The sequence below is a fragment of the Physcomitrium patens genome, chromosome 24, assembly GCF_059467195.1.
Source record: "Physcomitrium patens ecotype Gransden chromosome 24, ASM5946719v1, whole genome shotgun sequence".
NCBI lineage: Eukaryota > Viridiplantae > Streptophyta > Bryopsida > Funariales > Funariaceae > Physcomitrium > Physcomitrium patens.
The window spans coordinates 6165199-6184343 of NC_143433.1; the positions used below are offsets into that span (position 1 = coordinate 6165199).

At 36.6% G+C, this 19145-nt stretch overlaps 1 protein-coding gene and 1 long non-coding RNA gene across 3 annotated transcripts; one reads left to right on the top strand and one right to left on the bottom strand.

The window, feature by feature from the left end:
• The first annotated feature begins 2190 nt into the window (after positions 1 to 2190).
• Positions 2191 to 9430, top strand: LOC112276726 (glucose-6-phosphate 1-dehydrogenase 5, cytoplasmic). Of its 2 annotated transcripts, none has more exons than XM_024508344.3 (16): positions 2191 to 2813; positions 4273 to 4551; positions 4844 to 4926; positions 5392 to 5461; positions 5736 to 5922; positions 6068 to 6216; positions 6378 to 6446; positions 6763 to 6821; positions 7097 to 7133; positions 7436 to 7507; positions 7700 to 7847; positions 7987 to 8082; positions 8252 to 8322; positions 8523 to 8638; positions 8831 to 8876; positions 9091 to 9430. In XM_024508344.3, exons 2-16 carry the CDS (start codon positions 4378 to 4380, stop codon positions 9256 to 9258), a joined length of 1545 nt encoding a protein of 514 aa, XP_024364112.1. In that variant the 5' UTR covers positions 2191 to 2813; positions 4273 to 4377; the 3' UTR covers positions 9259 to 9430. The 2 variants fall into 2 exon arrangements, with proteins under 2 accessions (XP_024364112.1, XP_024364115.1); XM_024508347.3 differs by having other exon boundaries at positions 2397 to 2813; positions 4377 to 4551.
• Positions 9431 to 18442: 9012 nt separating this feature from the next.
• On the bottom strand, positions 18443 to 18855 carry LOC149986371 (uncharacterized). The gene is made up of 2 exons (XR_016500707.1): positions 18593 to 18855; positions 18443 to 18499 (listed from the first exon to the last, which is right to left on the bottom strand). It is a non-coding gene; the product is annotated as an uncharacterized LOC149986371 (long non-coding RNA).
• Positions 18856 to 19145: the final 290 nt, after the last annotated feature.

A 19145-nucleotide genomic window follows, 5' to 3' on the forward strand; every position in this document is an offset into this window, starting at 1 on the left:
TTATTGATTTATTACAATATTCTATCTTGTAAAATCTTTAATAAATTTTTTTCTATAAAAAATAAATTTTAATTTTAAAAAGTTACAAAAGAATAAATTTTATAAGAATATATATTTTTACAACTTTGAAAATTTTTCTTTTGCATCTAAATCATGCTTTGATTAGTTTTTGCATTAAAAGATAAATTCATTAAATAAAGTAGTAATAAAAAAATAGATAAATAAGTTAAGAAAAGTAAGACAATCTAAAAATTAATAAACTTCATAGACTATTGTTGATACTTATTAATATATGATATACTTAATTTTTTAAAATTCTTCTTAAAATCATTAAATTATAATTAAAATAAATCACATATAGCACTTTTAATTTTTTTCATAAAATCCTTTATTCACAAAAATTTTAATGCAAGATAAATAAATTATTTATGTTTATTTTTATTCTTAGAATAAAAAAGAATTATTTTTCTTAATAACAAAAATATATATATTATTTACAAAATAATTTATTTTTTCATTGTTATAAAGTAAAAATAGTATTTACAAATTTAAAAGATATGGTATTATTTCTAAAAATTTATATTAAATTTTGAATATATATATATATATATATATATATATATATATAAGATTATACACACTTTAAAAATCTATTTTAATATAAATCTTGGCTTAGATTTATTAGCCAAAGTATTTTGATATTAAAGATAACGTTTTTATAGAAAGTGGAAGCACTTAGATTTTGCTCTCTTTTATATGCAATTTAGATATAGTTCTTAATTATAATATTTAAAATCTAAAATTATACAAAAAAAAATCTTCAGAGTTAATTTTGTGAATTTATAATATTCTAACTATATTATCAATGTTTTTTAAAAATAATCTAATATTTAAAATAAAATATTTTGATAATAAATTATGCTTCTAAATTGTAATAAATTTATATTAATAGTCTAATTATCAACTAATGTATTTTTAAAATATTTTGATGTATATCATAGTTTTATAATAGATATTAAGATTAATAAAATTCAACTTAAGAAAAGCTAAAGAATGACAATTATATATTCATTTAAGTTTTATTGAACAAAAATCGATTATTAATTGAGTTATAAATTTATGACTATTAATTATTCTAAGAAGTGATATAATCTTTTAAACTTTAAAGATTTTAAAATACATTATATGAGTTATATCTTTAAAAGAAAATACAATAGTGATAGAGATTTATCAAGTCAAAACTAGTATTTTGGCTATTGTAGTAATATATAAGTTCATTAAATTTTTTTGATTAGTATCAATAGATTGCACTATTTATTAAAAAGAACTCATAATTTAAGAAATACAAGTAGAATTTTTAAAAAATAGTTGAAATGTACTACTTATTGATTATATATATATATATATATATATATATATTTAAAATCTAAATTGTTCAAAAATCATCTAACATAAAATTTTGATATACAAATTCATCAAAAAATGATTGGAACATAAATTTACAATTCATATATATATATATATATATATATATGTTTTCACCTACACATAATGGTAATACCAACCCTACAATCTTAAACATAAGATTAAAACCAACCTCACTGTCTTATGATTCATCATCCTAAGAATCAGTACGGTATGATCCCTGGTACCACAAATGACATAAGCTGTCGTTCAAAACATAACATTCATGTTTCATGACACTTTTTAATCTTTGACCAAGAAATATCTAAAATCATTTTTGAGGCGAGTCCGACTTATCCACAACCTGAGGAATCCAATCAAAGTTCTGATATTTCGTTTTCCTTTCATTCTCTTTTTGTCTTTTAACAATTGAATGAATCATGATTTGTAAACATGAACTTCCACACTGGCAAGCACTGAGTTTCTTCGGTGTAGATATTCAACGAAAAGGAAAATAGTGACAAAATCAGGTGTCTGATGTTTCAACACAATACAGAAAATCGTACAACTCTCAGTGTAGGATTTCGAAACATAGAATACACATAAAATTGGGAAGCTTTTGTGGATTGGAAGTATTGGATGACCAGTTCGTTGCGGCACAGGCAATCGACCCCCAGCGATGCAGAATGCTTATCGGCGCAGCGTCAGAGAAGAATCATGGCATTCGACTCTCACGCGCCGACCAAAAATAATGGCTTCGCTCACGACAACGCAAATGCACGCACAAGGAGCTGGTTCAATTCTCAATAAGAGCCCGGACCATCATTAGACTTTGAAGTCAGCATCTGATCATCACTATTGGTTTGTAGTTGGGCCTGAAGGCAGCTCCCATGCATCGCACGCCTATGTGTTTCTGGACAGATCGGAGCCCTTCGCTCAGACTCCGGGATTAAGAACACCAAGTCACACGGGACAAAGCTAGTGGTTCCTCATCCGATAATGTGATGGGTTTTGTCCGAAGTGGGGCTGGAGGGAGAAGAACATGCAGTGCCCGTGGTGCTGGAAGAGTCTTCGTACCCCGCGGCGACGGGTTTTAGTGGTAGCGTCGTGAGTTTCATGTTGTCGATCCAGGCCGAAAGTGGTCACCGGAGACCTGACACTTCTGGCCTCCAACTCTACGGGTCATTGGGCGTGAAATCAAGACAATCCAATCTTGCTTAACACAGAGATTTGTGCCACTTGAACCGGGATTATGTTTTGGCTTTTAGAGTTGTGAGCTTCACTGTGGTGGTTCTCGTATTGTGACCAGGACCCAGCTGTAGCGAAAGCACGGGATAGTATAAGAGGTCGAGCACTTCTTGTGCCCTGTGATCTTCTTGGGTTCTCCTCATTCGGTGCACAACACTGAGGTATTCGTCTCCGAATTGTCGCGTCTTTTGCTCGTTAAGAACTAGAATTAGGCGAGTCGTTGACGATTATGTTGAAGTGAGAGTTTTCTGTGCCTGAGTTCCTCTGCGAGCGAGTGGATATGCGAGGGACCAGTGTGTGTGGATTTCATTCCGTTTGGTGAGATGGGGCTGCTCCCCCGTGTGGTTGATGTTAGGTGTTGCAAGTACTGGATGTGGATTGACCCACCTCCCCCCTTCCATGTTCTAGTTCAGCCGGTCGACGTTATTTGTAATCCAAAATTCGATCTTTGGTACTTTAGATCATGTGCCGGTTTAATAACAATGGGTGATTGAGGATGTGCACCTTCGTGACGTGCACCTTCGTGACGTGCAACTTCATCGATGTCGTATGCATTAGATTGATCAAGCACGCGGTTCAGAGGCTTTGGGCTCGTAATGGTTCAGTTAGCCGGTGAGCTTAATTGCAATGGCAGTTTCAATGGGTGTGGTTCGAATTGGCTTGAGGCTAGAACTCAATGAGGTACCTGTCTCGGGTATCCTGCTTAGGTCTTCTGTCTCCTGTTTCTCTTTCCAGGAGTCTGCTTATTCGGGATATTCTTTGGAATGCGGAGAGGTACACTGCTTCTGTTGTTTGTGGTCATGCCTCTTGACCGTATCGAGGCCTTTGATTCGGGCTGTAAGTGCTAAATTGCGTTACAGACGAAGAGCATGTAGATTAGTGATTTGGCAGAGTTCCATTCTCACAGAACAATCTCGAGTCCTCTTCTTATTGTCCACTAAAGCTCAGCTCTACTTGGCACGTTGTCTGAGCAATGTCTCTAGATAAACAATTGGACCGGTGCTGGATTTCAAAATGAAATTTGAATAGATCCTATAGATGGTATTGATTTTCTTCCTGCGAACGGGTTGACACTGGGAATGTGAATCTGACCATTAACGAGCTTGCATTCTCCTGCGTTATAGAAGCTTTGATCCTCTATTAGAATCAAGTAGTTCGAGCTTACGAGATCCGCCCAAGGTAGAGTACTGTACATTGAGGATAGCATAGACAATCTCAATCCTAGCTCATTTATCAAATTCGTAGGGTAATCAAATATTAACACTGCGATGCACAATTGAAGCTCTCTTTTCAAGCACCTTCTACAGTCTATTCATTAAGAAGTTTATTTCCAGAAGTAAGGAATTGTTGTTAATGTAGAATAGACTAAATTTCATATTGTACCTGAACTAGTAATTGCATCAGTTGAAAAAAGAGACTTAATATTAGGATTTTCTCTCTAGTAGCCGCTCATTGCTACTCGAAGTTCGACCTATAACCTTGTGTGGATGCAGTAGACATGTGCTGATGAGAGAATCTGTGGCTCTCCAGCTACTTAAGCATACTTTGTGGGGTCTGCAAATCACCAAGTGATATATTTACGTACTGATATGGTTTATTTTCATTTCAAAATGCCGTAAGTTCTGGGATAGTTGTGAAGGTTCTGGCCTGGGTTTGATCAACAAACGACGAACTGGTGTTCAACATCGTCTGAGAAAGCACTGATTGGCTAGGCCATCTTTCAGAATGGGAACTACTGCAGTGATGGCCCCTCCAGCCCTTCAGAAAAACCTTGAGTCAGACCAGCCACGGCAAGTAACAAGTGTGATTACTGGGTACCTCTCTATTGTCGTGCTGGGTGCATCTGGAGATCTTGCGAAGAAGAAGACTTTTCCAGCCATTTTCAACCTTTACACGCAGGTACAATGTTACTCACCCGACTTTCGTGTGTATCTTAATCACCTCTCGTTTGGAGGTTGACGTGGTCTCAGACTCTCGGTGTTTACGACGAGCTTTGTGTCTTGTAATGAAACTAAGTGTCTTCGAAGAAGTTTCATTGTCTTATATGTGATATTAATTCCCAAGATGTTTGAAGTTCGAATTACACTGTCTTAATAGGATATCAACTGCTTAAGATTATTGCGATTTCGCTTGCTTTTGCTACTCTTTCTTCCCAATTTGTTACATTGTGGGACTTGCTAACATACAACAGGGCTTCTTGCCGGACGAATTGAAAATTATTGGGTATTCGAGGTCTAAAATGACTACCGAGGAGCTGCACACGACAATTCGAGGGTACGTTGTTCTATTGTAACGAATCATTTTACCTCCAATCTTGCATAAATCTAGTTGCACTGTGTTCCTCATTTCTATTGTACTTCGTCAAGTTCAACGTCTATTGGCTCTGTTGTCGACGTCGAAATTTTGAAATGTAAGTGCTTGGTTTCGCTCATTTTCCTGGCAGACTGTGTGATTTAAATGAATCAAGCCAGTTATCAGGGTTTATGGATTGTCAAAATTCTGGCTGTCCAGCTGACCACTGTGAGGCACTCGAGAGGATCTGCTCTAATTCGCATGCAGTGACCTTTCGTCCAAATTGAGTCTGAGTTTCATGATGTTAAGATTCAGCGTTAATTTTTTTATTTCACTCATCTAGATTCGACTTGAAGTTGACTATGGAAAGAACTAAGTCATTAAGTTTTAATTCGACAGTAGCTTTGACTCTGTCATTCTTAATCGTGCGCATTTTTTGTAGTTTAGGTACTTGAAAGCAGATAGGCAAGATCCAACCAAGAAATCTGAGGACGTCATTCACCAGTTTCTGAGCAAGGTATTCATGTTCCGGATTTCATTCGCGTTTTGAAATTGTCAAAGCTCTTTGGTTTCTGGCACGAATATTTCTGCTGACGGGCTTCTCGTATGGCCAATGATTTCTTCATAGGGGCAATTTATTTATTTATTTATTTATTTTGTATCTGTATTTCGATTTTCATTTTAAAGTCACTATTACCGAAAAAGCCAAGTCACATCAAATCACCTCATAGATCTAGCATGATTGTGCTGGAAATTCGTCAATTCACACTTATTGGTCGACAATTGTGCAGGTTACGTACATGCAAGGAGCATACGATACTGATGAAGGTTATATCAGAATGAACGAGGAGGTGTCACGTTTTGAACTAGAGAAGGATGATAAAGATTCTTCCACACACAGACTTTACTACTTCGCTTTGCCTCCTTCCGTCTATCCGGAGGTGAGCGAAAAGGTCCGGAAACACTGCATGAATCCAAGTAAGCTTTCGTATCATTCATACCTCAAGTGTATTTACGCTCTTTTATCTTCATCCTCACGGCACTTTTCTGATATTGCAATCATCCCAACTTCGATAAAAACTTCTGGGTTGAGCTGAATGTGTCACTGCTATTTCCTCAACAGGAGGATGGACAAGAGTCATAGTGGAAAAACCTTTTGGTAAGGATTTAGAGTCGTCAGAAGCTTTGAGCTCTGAGCTAGGAGCTCTCTTTACAGAAGAGCAGCTCTACCGTATTGATCACTATTTGGGGAAGGAGATGGTACAAAATTTGGTAAGTACCAGGTCAGGATTTTTTGTTTTGTCTGTATGAAATATGCTGAAGTCCGTGGCAGTCTGTTCTGCTATGAATCAAGTCATAACTTGTGATCACTAGATCTCAGCTCATTTTGAAATCTCTTCTTTAATCTGACTGCACTGGAAATTGTTGCGCAGTTGATTATGAGATTCGCCAACCGATTCTTTCAGCCTATCTGGAATCGGGACAATATTGCCCATGTCCAGGTATGTTATGATTCTCTAGTCAGAAGACTTGCGGGATTAAGTGAGGTTCTGTGTTTGGTGAGGTTGCCAGAATTAGGGGTGGGAAGGTAGTTTTTAGTACATGATTCCAAGAGATAAAAAAAAAATTCTGCGATCTTGAGTGGGTTTTTCTCAGTTCCGTGGTCTTCTTTCTCAAAGTTATTTTCCGGTAAGAGCTATCTCTTTGTTCAAAAACACGTTAAAATAGATCAATGCAGTCTATACATCTCTATTTCATAGTTTGAGAAGGTGTTCGGATGTGGTTACCCTCTGATTATTTTCTAGTTTCATCTTGCAGATTGTTTTCAAGGAGGACTTTGGAACTGAAGGACGAGGCGGCTACTTCGACGAATACGGGTAGGTCACTAAGATTTCCCGGTCATTGCTTATATACACACACGTTAACACACCAGTTGCACGCAGAGGAAATCAGTGGAGAGAATTAAAATATTTTAAACTTGCTTCTGCTTCACAGTCGCTTCAAGCTGCAAGCTTGCGTAGTAGCAGTTGTGCATCTGGAGATGTGTAACAGTGAAATTTTGTAGGTTACTCATGATTGTATATCCTTGAGCATTGCAACAATTTTTCTGTCGTATTCTTGAAAGTGCAAGTTACCACTTGTTTCGCTGCAGAATTATCCGGGACATCATTCAGAATCATCTTGTACAGGTTTGTATACAAACATGACGAGGCTGATCGCTATGGACCACTTTAAATATTACAATGCAAGTCTCAATGAAAGCCTAAGTTCATTTAAAGTCATAGACCCCAAATTAGTAACTGAGGTCTCCTGCTTTTCTCAAAATTTTCTTCCGCATTATTTTGTCTTGATGTCAGATTGTAAATTGTGACCTTTGGAAACCAACTTGATTATAATTTGGTCCTTAACAAATCCACCCAGACATATCTACGCAAACCAGAACCCGTTACAGATTCCACAAGGCAGCTAAGTGGAGTGTTTTATGAGGCAGGTGCTGTGCTTGGTGGCCATGGAGAAACCAGTTTCACTAAGTCCGGAGCACATTCGGGATGAGAAAGTCAAGGTGCGGTTACAGTCCCTGTGAATATGGATTTCAATTTACCTTCTCTAGCAAGTGCTATATACACCTTTAGGCTTGCCAAATTGTTGTATGAAATGAAAACCGCATCAAGTATAGGTTACAACTAGAGCTTTTCTAATCTATATAAGAAAGATTATCCTGACCTGTCTTCCTGTTCTGTTCTATAATGAGCAGGTTCTACAATGTGTTGAACCCATCAATGAGGAACAGGTGGTGATTGGACAGTATGAAGGTTATACAGATGATCCTACTGTTGCAAAGAGTTCCAATACTCCTACTTTTGCATCTCTTGCTCTTCGTATCAACAACGAACGCTGGGATGGTATGCATGATTTGGCAAATCAGCGACTATCTTGTAGCTCTTCATTTTTCGTTCTGTGAAATTTCATCTGAGGTAGCATTCATCGAATTGAATTCTCCTTCACGTTGTTTTGACGTGAGGTTTTTTCTGGTTGTTGTAGGCGTACCTTTCATCGTGAAAGCTGGGAAGGCGTTGGATGCTAAAAAAGTCGAAATACGTGTGCAGTTTAGGGACACTCCTGGTGACATCTTTAATTGTATGATGTTTTATCTCTGTTTTTGCTGGGGAATTATTGTTTCTTAAAGCAAGTGAGCGAAATACTAATTTAATGATATCAATCCTCAAAGTTTGGCATATTCTCTTGTTCATAATCAGAGAGTCAGGGTGCTGTTACTAATGGATAGACAACTGTCAGTTGTGTTCAGGCAAGAAGCTAGGCCGAAATGAGTTCGTAATGCGTCTGCAACCAAAGGAGGCGATGTACATGAAACTAACGGTTTTTAAATGTTCCCTCACTGTTTCATTGAGTGCTCAGGGCGAGTCTTATGATTGCACAGTTCCTTTGTTACAACGTTCAACACAGCAAGACAAAAAGATGGTTGTTGAGAAACTATCGTGACGGCACAATGTTTACCTCATCACACTAGAAAATGATGAGCGCCAGCAAAATAACGAAAGACGCTTTTCTGGTGACAGGTGAAGGAACCTGGCTTGGACATGAAGGCCATACAGAGTGAGCTAGACATGTCGTACAATCAACGCTATGAAGAAGTTGTCATACCAGAGGCTTACGAGCGTCTAATTCTTGATACGTAAATGCCACCACTTCTATTTCATCAATTGTAGAGTTACCAGTTGTTTACTCTTGCTGCATTTCGCATATTTTTCTAGAGGCTGCTTACTGTCAAGGATAAAATACGGGATCGTTCAGTTCAATGACCACGTTGGGTAAACAGTTATCAGTCACATATTGTTGAAGCCTTCTCGTGTTTGATCAAATGCAGTATTCGTGGGGATCAACAGCATTTTGTGCGAAGAGATGAGTTGCGGGTAAGTTGGGACCTGAACCCAGATATATGACTCGAGCTCGACTTTTTTATTTGGAATTTCCGATTACCCTAAGTTCTGCAGGTTTTGAACACAATCGTTAGCTACTTGAATCTTCATTGCCTTAGAAAATCACATCCGTCATTCGTCTTATTGTTCAAAGTTGTATGTTTGTATCTGCTGTTGATACAAACGCTTAAATGTTGTGACTACGCAGGTTGCCTGGGAGATATTTACACCTCTCTTGCATCGCATCGATGCTGGAAAGATTCCACTGCTACCATACAAGCAAGGGTCTCGAGGACCGCGTGAAGCTGATGAGTTAAATGCACAGACAGGATATGTGCGAAGTGAGGGCTACATTTGGAAATCCCCCACAAATTAGGCAACTGCCGTAGCTACGTAGCTGTGTTTGTTTGGTTGCATGCCCCTGAAAATGCGGGGGGATGCTTAACTTACAACCTTGAAGGCTGTACTTTTGAACACTTGCACTATTTCTATGTTCTTCAAGATGTCTTTTAAACTCCAGTTCCGTAAATTTGAATAGTTGTGGAGAATTACTGTCGTCGCATTGGAGTGGTTCATATATATATATATATATTTATATTTTCACTAGCCCCACAAGCGACCCGACGTGATCCTACACAATCAAGATTTGTCATGGCCTCGTACATAAAAATACTCAAGACTAGGCTGATCCATGCTCCAGTGGTACCTACCAGTTTAGAGACAGGAAGGAAGATAGAAAAGATGCACAAGGATGATTGCATGGAGCTAGAGCTGATCAAGACGCTTTTTTAGTGACAGGTGAAGTTAATGGTTTAGTTAATATTTATTGAGGTTTCAAATAACAATAGTAATTGATTAAGATTTACTTAGGATGTTTTTGGAATTTGATTAGGATTTGGTGTAGGATTAGGATTTAGAATTTCATTAGGATTTAATGTAGAATTTGATTAGGACTTAGGATTTTATTAGGATTTCATTAAGGTTTGATCTAGGATTTGATTAGGATTTATTAAGATTTGATTTCAATTTATTTAGGATTTATTTAATAGTTCTATTTTTGTTATTTAAAAGGATTTCTATTATTTCTTTAAAATTTTCTATTTATAATATTTTTTTAAGATTAGTATTATTTCTTTAAGGTTTTATTTTTGTATTTCTTTAGGATTTTTTTAAAAAAAATTAATTATGACTTCTTTATATTTCTTTTGTAACTTCTTTTAAATTTCTTTTGAATTGGTAAAAATTTTGTTAGAATTGTTAAAGATTATTTAAAGTTTATTTAAGGCTCTATTAGACTTGACAAGATTTTGTTGTTGCATTTCTACTTACCTTCCAAAGTTAGGTGCTTGGTGCATTTTCAAGCAAGATTACATGTAATACAATAATGGTAGTCCATATAATCTAACAATTGAAGCTTTCAACTTAATAATTAATAGCATAACCCACACCCAAGTAGACTATAGTAATCTTCTAACATGATGTCAATTTTGCATGTCTACCACCTATCTAATAAGAGATTGCCTGAAAATCCATCTAGAGCAAAGATTAGAGTAGACTGGAGGGTGAAACCAAACAATTGCATCTCCAAATTATCTATGTCAAAGACAGAATTTCATTGCTAAGACCAACGGTAATCTCTTTAATTAAAGGGAGGTAGAATCTTCTCTTCCTTTACCTCCAAGTAAGATGGCAGTTCTATCTTTGGAGATCCTGAATTCTAACTCCACTCCTAGTCCAAATAACTCTAGAAGAAGAGGTGGGCAAAAAAAACTCAAACAAAGGCCAAAGAGATAGAATAAATTAAGAAGATCCATACTAGGGAAGCCTAGAATAGACAACATGGCAAAGCTAGGAAAAAGCTAGAGGATGGAAATCCTCTTTCAATACAAGCAAATTCTCTAACATTAACAAATTTAATAATGCTCAAAATGAATAGACTAAGAGGAGGCATAACCTCACCTACAAAGAAATAGAAGCTAGAGTATGACAAGCGATGGAAGCTCAAGCACCTAATTCAAAACTAACTTTGACAATAAAATCAAGCCAAGTCATGGGAGACCTCGCATTAAATCCATCAAGTCAAATTAAATTTGAGTAGGCCTTGAAAAACCACAATCGGCTACAAGACAAAACAAACTCTACTAATGAGATATCTCATCTGGAGATAAATAAAGAACAACTCATAGGACCTTTGCCTCTCTCAATGTAGATGGATTGCGCAAAAAATAATTCAGAGTTTGAAGCAGTAAGAAGAGAAAATCCATTTGAATCTTGAAAGAAGATTCTATTGCAAATTCTCCAAAGGACAATATTTAGTTTCAAATCTACTTGTTTAGATTTTAATTTGAATCAAGATAATATTTTTATGGCTATTTTTTTGGAATCCCACAACAACCATCTCTTAGATATGATAGTAATATCAAGGCCAATATACATCTAAGTGAGTGAACGAAGATCAGAGGATATATTATAATCCATTGTTACCAGTAGTAGAACTCAATAGAGGACAAATAGAGATATCACCAACTAGTAAACACCTTCGTTTATAGAATGGTTATATGACTAAAGATTAATAAGTGAGCTACTAAATATCTCAATCTGAGTTAAACTATCAACCAAAATGATTGTAAGAAGAAGTCAACATCTCCGTTCTTTGAGATGCCACCAATCCTTTTACCTCATAAAACAAAGGAAAATAGGAAGCTTTCTTCTACAAATTAAGAATAGTAACTTTGAAGTTCAAAAACTTTTCTCTCCATACTAGTTTATGCAATTATCAATATTAATTTAAAATATGCAGAATCTAAACAACTCTACCAAAGTAGACATAGTTCAAAATTATCTCAAAATATTTATATTCAAAATAGATGTTATCTATATTCAAGAGCATGAATTAAGAGGATTGAGACTTGTGGCTGTTAAACTCAAATTTTGGCTTGAAGCAGGTTTCTTCAACAAAAAGTGCTACAACTTACAACCATATAACTTATGAGAAAGAGTAGGTAGTAGAAGGATTGGTATGTGGATTTCTCTCCACATATTATAGCTTATTAAATCTATTGGCTACTCCTAGTTTTGAAGAGCTCAATGGATCTATCTTAGAAGAGTAGTCAAGGAAGACATTTCTATTTAAAATATGTATGGACCACATAGCACATGATAGAAGAATGATCTTTGAGAAGAATTGCTAAGAAATCTAATAGTAGATTGCAAATAGATATTGATGGGGAACTAAAATATAATAGATCAAATGTTTAAGGGGCAATCATATTGAAATTGAAACAATAACTATTCAGTGCCTTCATAATATATATATATATATATATATATAAGTCAAAGATGTATTCTTTGCCTTCTACATATTAAGATTTAGTTGGAACAATATGCAATGAGATGGATCTTACATATTAGCACAATTACACTATATATACATCTTTGGTTCCTTCGAGAATATTATTGTCAATTCAAAATATATTATATTTGAGAATAGCTTATATTCTAATTATCTTATAATTTAAGGATAAATTTTATTGCATCCAAAGGCGAAGAGAAGTTTTCTATATATGATGAGCTCTTAGTTCTTTGACAACATTGAAGTCTAGTCTTAGATCAGGAAGATATGGCTGTCTCATCCAACACAGTTTTTCTATGAAAAATTATGGCATTGTGTTTTCTATTATAAAATATTTTGTATAAATCAAGCTGCAGCTTGTAATTGTAAGGAAGAAATTTTATAAAAGAAGTTCTCTGTAGCAACTCTAACCTACAAGTCTGCCTTAGAGATGTTGCCTACTAAATTCGCCTTATAACATGCACCAATTGTCTCCAACAACTAAGACAATAGAAGATTACAAGATAAAAATTCCAATCCAAAATTAAATACATAAAGGCTTTAGATAAATGCTCCCATGATTTTTTCAAGGCCCATATGGAAAGGCAAACTATGGCCTATATTACAAAATTAAAGAATGAAGGTAGCCAACTCCAGAATCATTTGAAGACTATGGCTTATATTTGTCAAAAAAATTTATAGTTGATTATATTGAGTTTGCGCTCCTACAACAACCTCATAAGAAGCAACAAATCAAGCTAATCAAGAGGTCATTGATAAGCTAAGCCTCAAGAAAAAACAAAATTTGAAGAGGCCTCTTACTCTAGTTGAACTCTCTAAAGTACTAAAAAAAAATGAGAAAAGATAATTTTTTTTGGCCTGGAAAATTTATTTTAGAATTTTATTTAATCTTTTGAGATGTTATGAGGCTAGATTATTTTGCCATGATGTAAGATAGTATATGCAAAAGCCACCTCCCTCCAAAATTAATCTAAGGGCTTATAGCACTAATCTACAAAAAAAAACAAAACATGACTTCTAAAATTAGAGACCAATGATCTTGTTTGATGTAAGATACAAGATCTATACAATGGCCTTGTAACTTAGGCTTCAATCTATATTTATGAATATTATCAACTTAAATCAATCAGCTTTCTTGTCAAATCAATTTATTTTAAACAACATATTATTGATACATAAAATAACCATTCATTTTATAATATGATAAACATGGACGAAGAAGATAAAATAACCATTCATTTTTTTAAATTAGATTTCTCAAAAGTTTATGACATGGTAGAGTAGAAATTTTTATTTTCTACAATGGAGGATATGGAATTATCTAGGGATTTTAATCACACAATCAAGCTACTTCTTTAACTAACTAAAGCATGTGTGAAGATTAATAGATCCTTCTTAAAACCTTTTTCAATAGAGAAAAGAGTGAGACATGGTTGTCTGCTAGTTCCTTATCTATTTCTTATGGTATTAGAAGTCTTTTATATAATGATCATGAAGGAAGCAAGCTTGGGATTGATAAAAAAGAATTCAATTACCTCTAGTTTCCAAACAACAAATTATGGCTCAATATATGGATGATATATCTTTAAATTTGTTGAGAGAAGAGTCTAACATATACCATGCTATATATACACTTGAAGCATTTTATCTAGGTTCAAGCCTAGTATTGAATTTAAACAAATCAAATAGATATTAAAAGGACTATGCTATGCCAAACTAGCCTCTATGGACAAATACTTTAGGCATCACATGTACTAAAGAAAATAAAGTGAAAAAATTATTAGGAGTTCCATTTGATACGTCTTTGTCCTCTTTAGACTTTGACTCCTTCCTACAACAAAAAATTAATAAAAAATTAGAACATTAGAACTTATGATTAATTAATATTATAGGTAGATGAGTAATTATTAATACAATTCTACTCTCTAGAATGTTCTACTTTATATTGATTTAAGGATGAATTAAGAAAGTCATATCAAAGATCAAAGCTTCTTTAATCAACTATTTGGGAGGAGGTTGAATGTAATGGACTCAAACCAAACTAACATGGCTTTAATGTTGTCAACTTTGGAACAAAGGTGGAAATAATCTTATCAACCCTTTGGATACAATGGTGGCCCTTTTAGGCAAATGGATTGTCAAAGCAATGGCACCAATCAAATCAAATCTGCACATATTATTAAAAAACATCTAATGAAGTAGCAACCATATACAAAAGGTAATTGGCATAGTTCCCATCCAATCAAGTTTAGAATTCTTCACTATACTAGAACACCAAAGTAAAAAAGGTTCAAAAGTATGGAATAGAATTGCATTAGCTTGGGGGAGTGGGTTGGTCTTTTCAACAATGAGGACTCCCAGCAACCGATAGTGTGTTGGCAAACAACGACGATCTATAAAGCAGATTTAAGATCCACAACATTCTGTATCTCATTTCACACCAAGCTATACACAGTAAAGGGGCACAGAAACACACTCTGCAAGCTCTCACAAAGTTGGCGCCAAGCCCAACACGAGGGGACAGCCACAGTCGATCTCCGAGGGACCTACATAGAAGGGATTTTGGATGCTGCTTCGGAAATTCATTATGTGGGTTTTGTGGATCAAAAGGAATGATACTGCATTTAACGGATCATGGTGGTTGCTAGAACAAGTTCTTCACACAATTTGGTTGAAACTCGTCAACTATGGCAGTAGTTTGTGGCTCAATACGCAAAGGAGCGCCAAACGCAAGCCGGAACAAGCGGCATAACTCATTAAGCTTTTCCGCACGCAATGGTGCACAAACCAGACTCTAGCAAAGTGGGAACGCAATAGACCAGAAAGAAAGCTTCCTGGTCCGATTAACTCATTCATAAATAGTAACCCATAAGTAACTCTAATACGCCTGGCCGGACCTGGCAGGATACTGAAACTTAATTTTACTTGCAATAGAGAGTTACTCTCTATTTGTGTCAAAAAAACAAACAAACAAACAAACAAACAAACAAACAAAGAGAAATTAATGTCACAGATGTTATGAATGTTTTTCAAAAACTTTTAACTAAAATGATGATAAACACAAGTAACAACCACTGTTTGAATATTTATGAAAAAACTAATTTTCATAAAAATTCCATTCTTTCAATCTGCTCATCCATAGTCCTACCTTCATAAAACAGAAATGCACTCTTAGTTATTGCACTGCAACAATTGCAATTCAGCATGAGCCCATATAACAAGAGCCCACCAGCCCAATCAGTGGTCTGTCACAGAAGCTCGGCACCCAAGTCTTCTGCATCGTTCTCAATCACTCATTGACCAGCGCTGGAAGACTTAGGGATCGTCAATCAGGCTTTGTTAAGTGAAGTCGAAGCAGGATATGGAGATCCGCAGAGATCAGGGAAGATGACGACAATGGTTCGATATGGAGAAAACTGGAGCTGCAGGCAAGATGGGCCTGGCGTTTGGCTGTGACTGCATTGGTCGTGACAGCAGCATTGACGGAACGTGGTTTAAAGAATTGGACTCTCTGACTCTAGAACGCGTGTGTTGCGATTGGAAGTGATGCTCTGGCTAGTCAAGACTGAGTTTAGAAAACTTGGATAGAGAGTTCGCTGGACCTGGTGACTGCGCAGATGATGCTCTACCGTTGATATCCTCTCTCGTTAGAAATTCTAGAAATGAAGCGAGGAAGGAATCTGAGTGTGGCGTTTGTAGAATGTTTACACAGTCGTTCATAGTTAACAGTTAGCCATGGAATTAGTCACAAGATCGTACCTAGACCTTAGCATGCGATAGAAAGTATTTTCCCCGCTGGACGCAAATGTTTCTGAAATATATTATCAATGATTCCTAATGAATCTCACTTTATCGTTTAACTAATCAAGTACGTCGTGCTTTGCCCTTACACCTCTCAAGTCTACGTATAAGTCCTCTTAAAATATTATTGTAAGGTAAAGATTCAGTTTCGAGATGTCAGATCACTAAAATAGAATGTCGAGGGACCAGGTTCAACCAGACGTTTCATTCGCAATGTATCAACTAAGACAGGAAGGTCACTGCAATTGTGTCAGACTAATGTGCAATTAAAGTTCTAGAAACTGTAAGATCTCAACGGCGATAGTACATTCGGCACAGATTCCCAGAATGACAATAAAATTTAAGCCGAATATCATTGTTCAGCAGTAAAGGCTTCCGAAGTATCTCCTTTAGGGGCTACCGACGTTCATTGGGCTACAATTTGTGGTTCAGAGCTAGGAATTAACTGCTGACGTCGTCTGATTTCACGATGACGCCCGGGACATCACGCGCGTTGACAACATACAACAATGGAGAATTCTCGCTAGAAACAATTGGTTTTCTGTCAAATTTCGTCCGCTTTTGATTTATTTGTGCCCTGAAAATCAGTTACCTGTAATACCAGCAATTAGCACACTAGGCTTCCGCAGGTCGGGAGCGCCTCCACCCTTTTTCATAATTCCGCATGTATTCAGATCCCCTCCAGCTGCCATGAATGACTTATTTTTAATTTGGTTATCAGAGCTCGTACTCTGCTTCATCGCTGTGAAATCTTCGAGATCTCTTCAACTTTTGACTGCTTATGATAATCCTTCAATCTCGACTTGAGCACCCTAGTAAATTCTTTCGAGGTTGGAAACTCAGTTCAACAAGACCAGAGATAATCGAACTAGAGAGCCTATATTGTAGATTTTGTAATTGCCTAGTAACTACAATCCGCGTGTACTGAAACCGGACCACCCGAAAGAAACCTGAGTCGCTTGTAATCTACATTTATTATCCACGTTAGCAGAATCATGTCAGACATATCTGCACATTGAGAGCTGTTATGAAACAGTCTAGCCACCTTCACAAGCAGCCTTCACCTTCGATTAACACTGGAAAGCCTCAGTCTATCATTTTGACACCTGTATCACGAGCACTTATACCAGTCTTACCTGCATTGGTGCAACAGTAATGAAACGATTGCTCCTATAAATCAATCTGATCTTCAATGTAATTGAAATTTTTCAAGTTTGTGACTGCTAAAGACAGCTTATATCCTGAAGGCGGTGTTGCTGTTTGTTTCCTTTACATCAGTGAAAAGACTAGATAATGAATCAGTTTCCTGAACTGGTTTTTGAATCCAGGTGAAAATTTGTCGTGGAAATTCGAACACACAAAGATGAAGGCCAATTTTGGTACCACGGTGGATTTGTGTCGGTAACCAGTTCACTCACAGAAAAAGTTCAGAAACTCGATATTATACATCTTAGTATATCGACTAATCGATCAAAGTATTCGTGCAACATATGGTTACCAGATACCTGCATGAAGGAACGCTCTTTGAAAGCATCACCAGCCAGTATCCCGTCATCCACCAATACTTCCATACCTCAGACCCATCGCTTCGCACAACTACCGTAGGCGTTTCGCTACTTCAGTGGCCGCCTCAACCAATTGCTACGTGTAGAAACTTCAATACGATCTTGCAGCATCACCCTCTGGGTGGAAGGGAGTAAATCAACGGTGTATCAGACAGCTGAGCACCGCTGCATCACCTGGGGCACTAATACGCATTGAAGATACCGACAATTCTCCGGTAAGAACATCGGTCTCTAGAAGACCTCGTACCTATTCTCCTCTAAATCATATCTCAGACCCGGAATTCTTTACACAGATGTGTCTGTTTGCATGACCAGTCAATGACACTCATGCTTTAGCACGTATATGCAAACTGCACATCTGCTGTGATTGATATGCAACACTCATGTCCGCGCTAAGCTATGACCTGTGAGTGTTGCATTTGAATCAAAGCAGACATCATTGCAGCTTATTATCACGAGAAGAGAGAACTTGTCGTCATTGACACCGTGGAACCAGTGATATATTCTAATTCAGCTATGCGCACAAATACAAGCCAATAACCGGGAGTTCCTACAATTCCAAGTATAAACAACGCAGACAGGTTATAACATTTTTTTTTTTTTTTTTTTAACTGTCGCAAAACATCATCCAATGCTTCTATTGCCTGGTAAACAGCCTCATTATGCATCACACGGGCACACGTTTCACGTGAGCCCGACTCTTAGGCGTGCTAACTACAACATTACTCAATTGACAGTACGTAACAAGTACAGAGGACCATGAAAGTTTCTTGGAACTGACGCAGCGGCAAGCGCAACAACACGCATCAACGCCTACTTCGCATGGTCCTTACTCTCATCAATTTTGCCACGTCCTTCCTGAGGCTTCAGCGATCAATTGTGCAAGAAGGAGCGATAGGCTGGCAAAAGCAACAAACATCGTTGGTTTAATCCGCTCCTCATAGCAAGAAGAGGGAAAAAGAAATATCAAATATAAAGCATTAAAACTATACCGGAGAGTGAGAAGCGAATGTGGGCCGAATGGACGGAATGACGTCGAATGAGGGAGTAATGGAAGGCTACAGTACTCCCAAACCGATACTTCATGGCTGCGAAGAAGAAGCAGAAGAGCAGCAGAACGTTCAACAATGAGAATGCTTCAATTGAGCTATTCCTACAGTGTTAGGAGAGAACGGGGAGAGAGATGGAGACAGAGAGACACTGGAAATAAATGACGTCAGTTCAACTCTAAGCCCATTCATCCAAAACTCTATTCATCCATCCGTCTCCCCCCTTCTCCCCCCCCCCCCCCCACAGTGGCTTGGCCGCTAGTGTTGATATTGAATTCAATTATTGATTTCCATCACATTATACTTCTGAAAGTAAAATTAACCTAATTTATAATAACTATAATTTTTATGAGATTCCAATATGATGTTTAATTATTGTATTTTTATATCAACATATCATTACTAAGAAATGTAAACATTTTGATTAACCAAGTCTTCAGATTCATTTAATGTTAAACAGAATCTTATGGTTAAGGTATTAAAAAAAAGTATATGG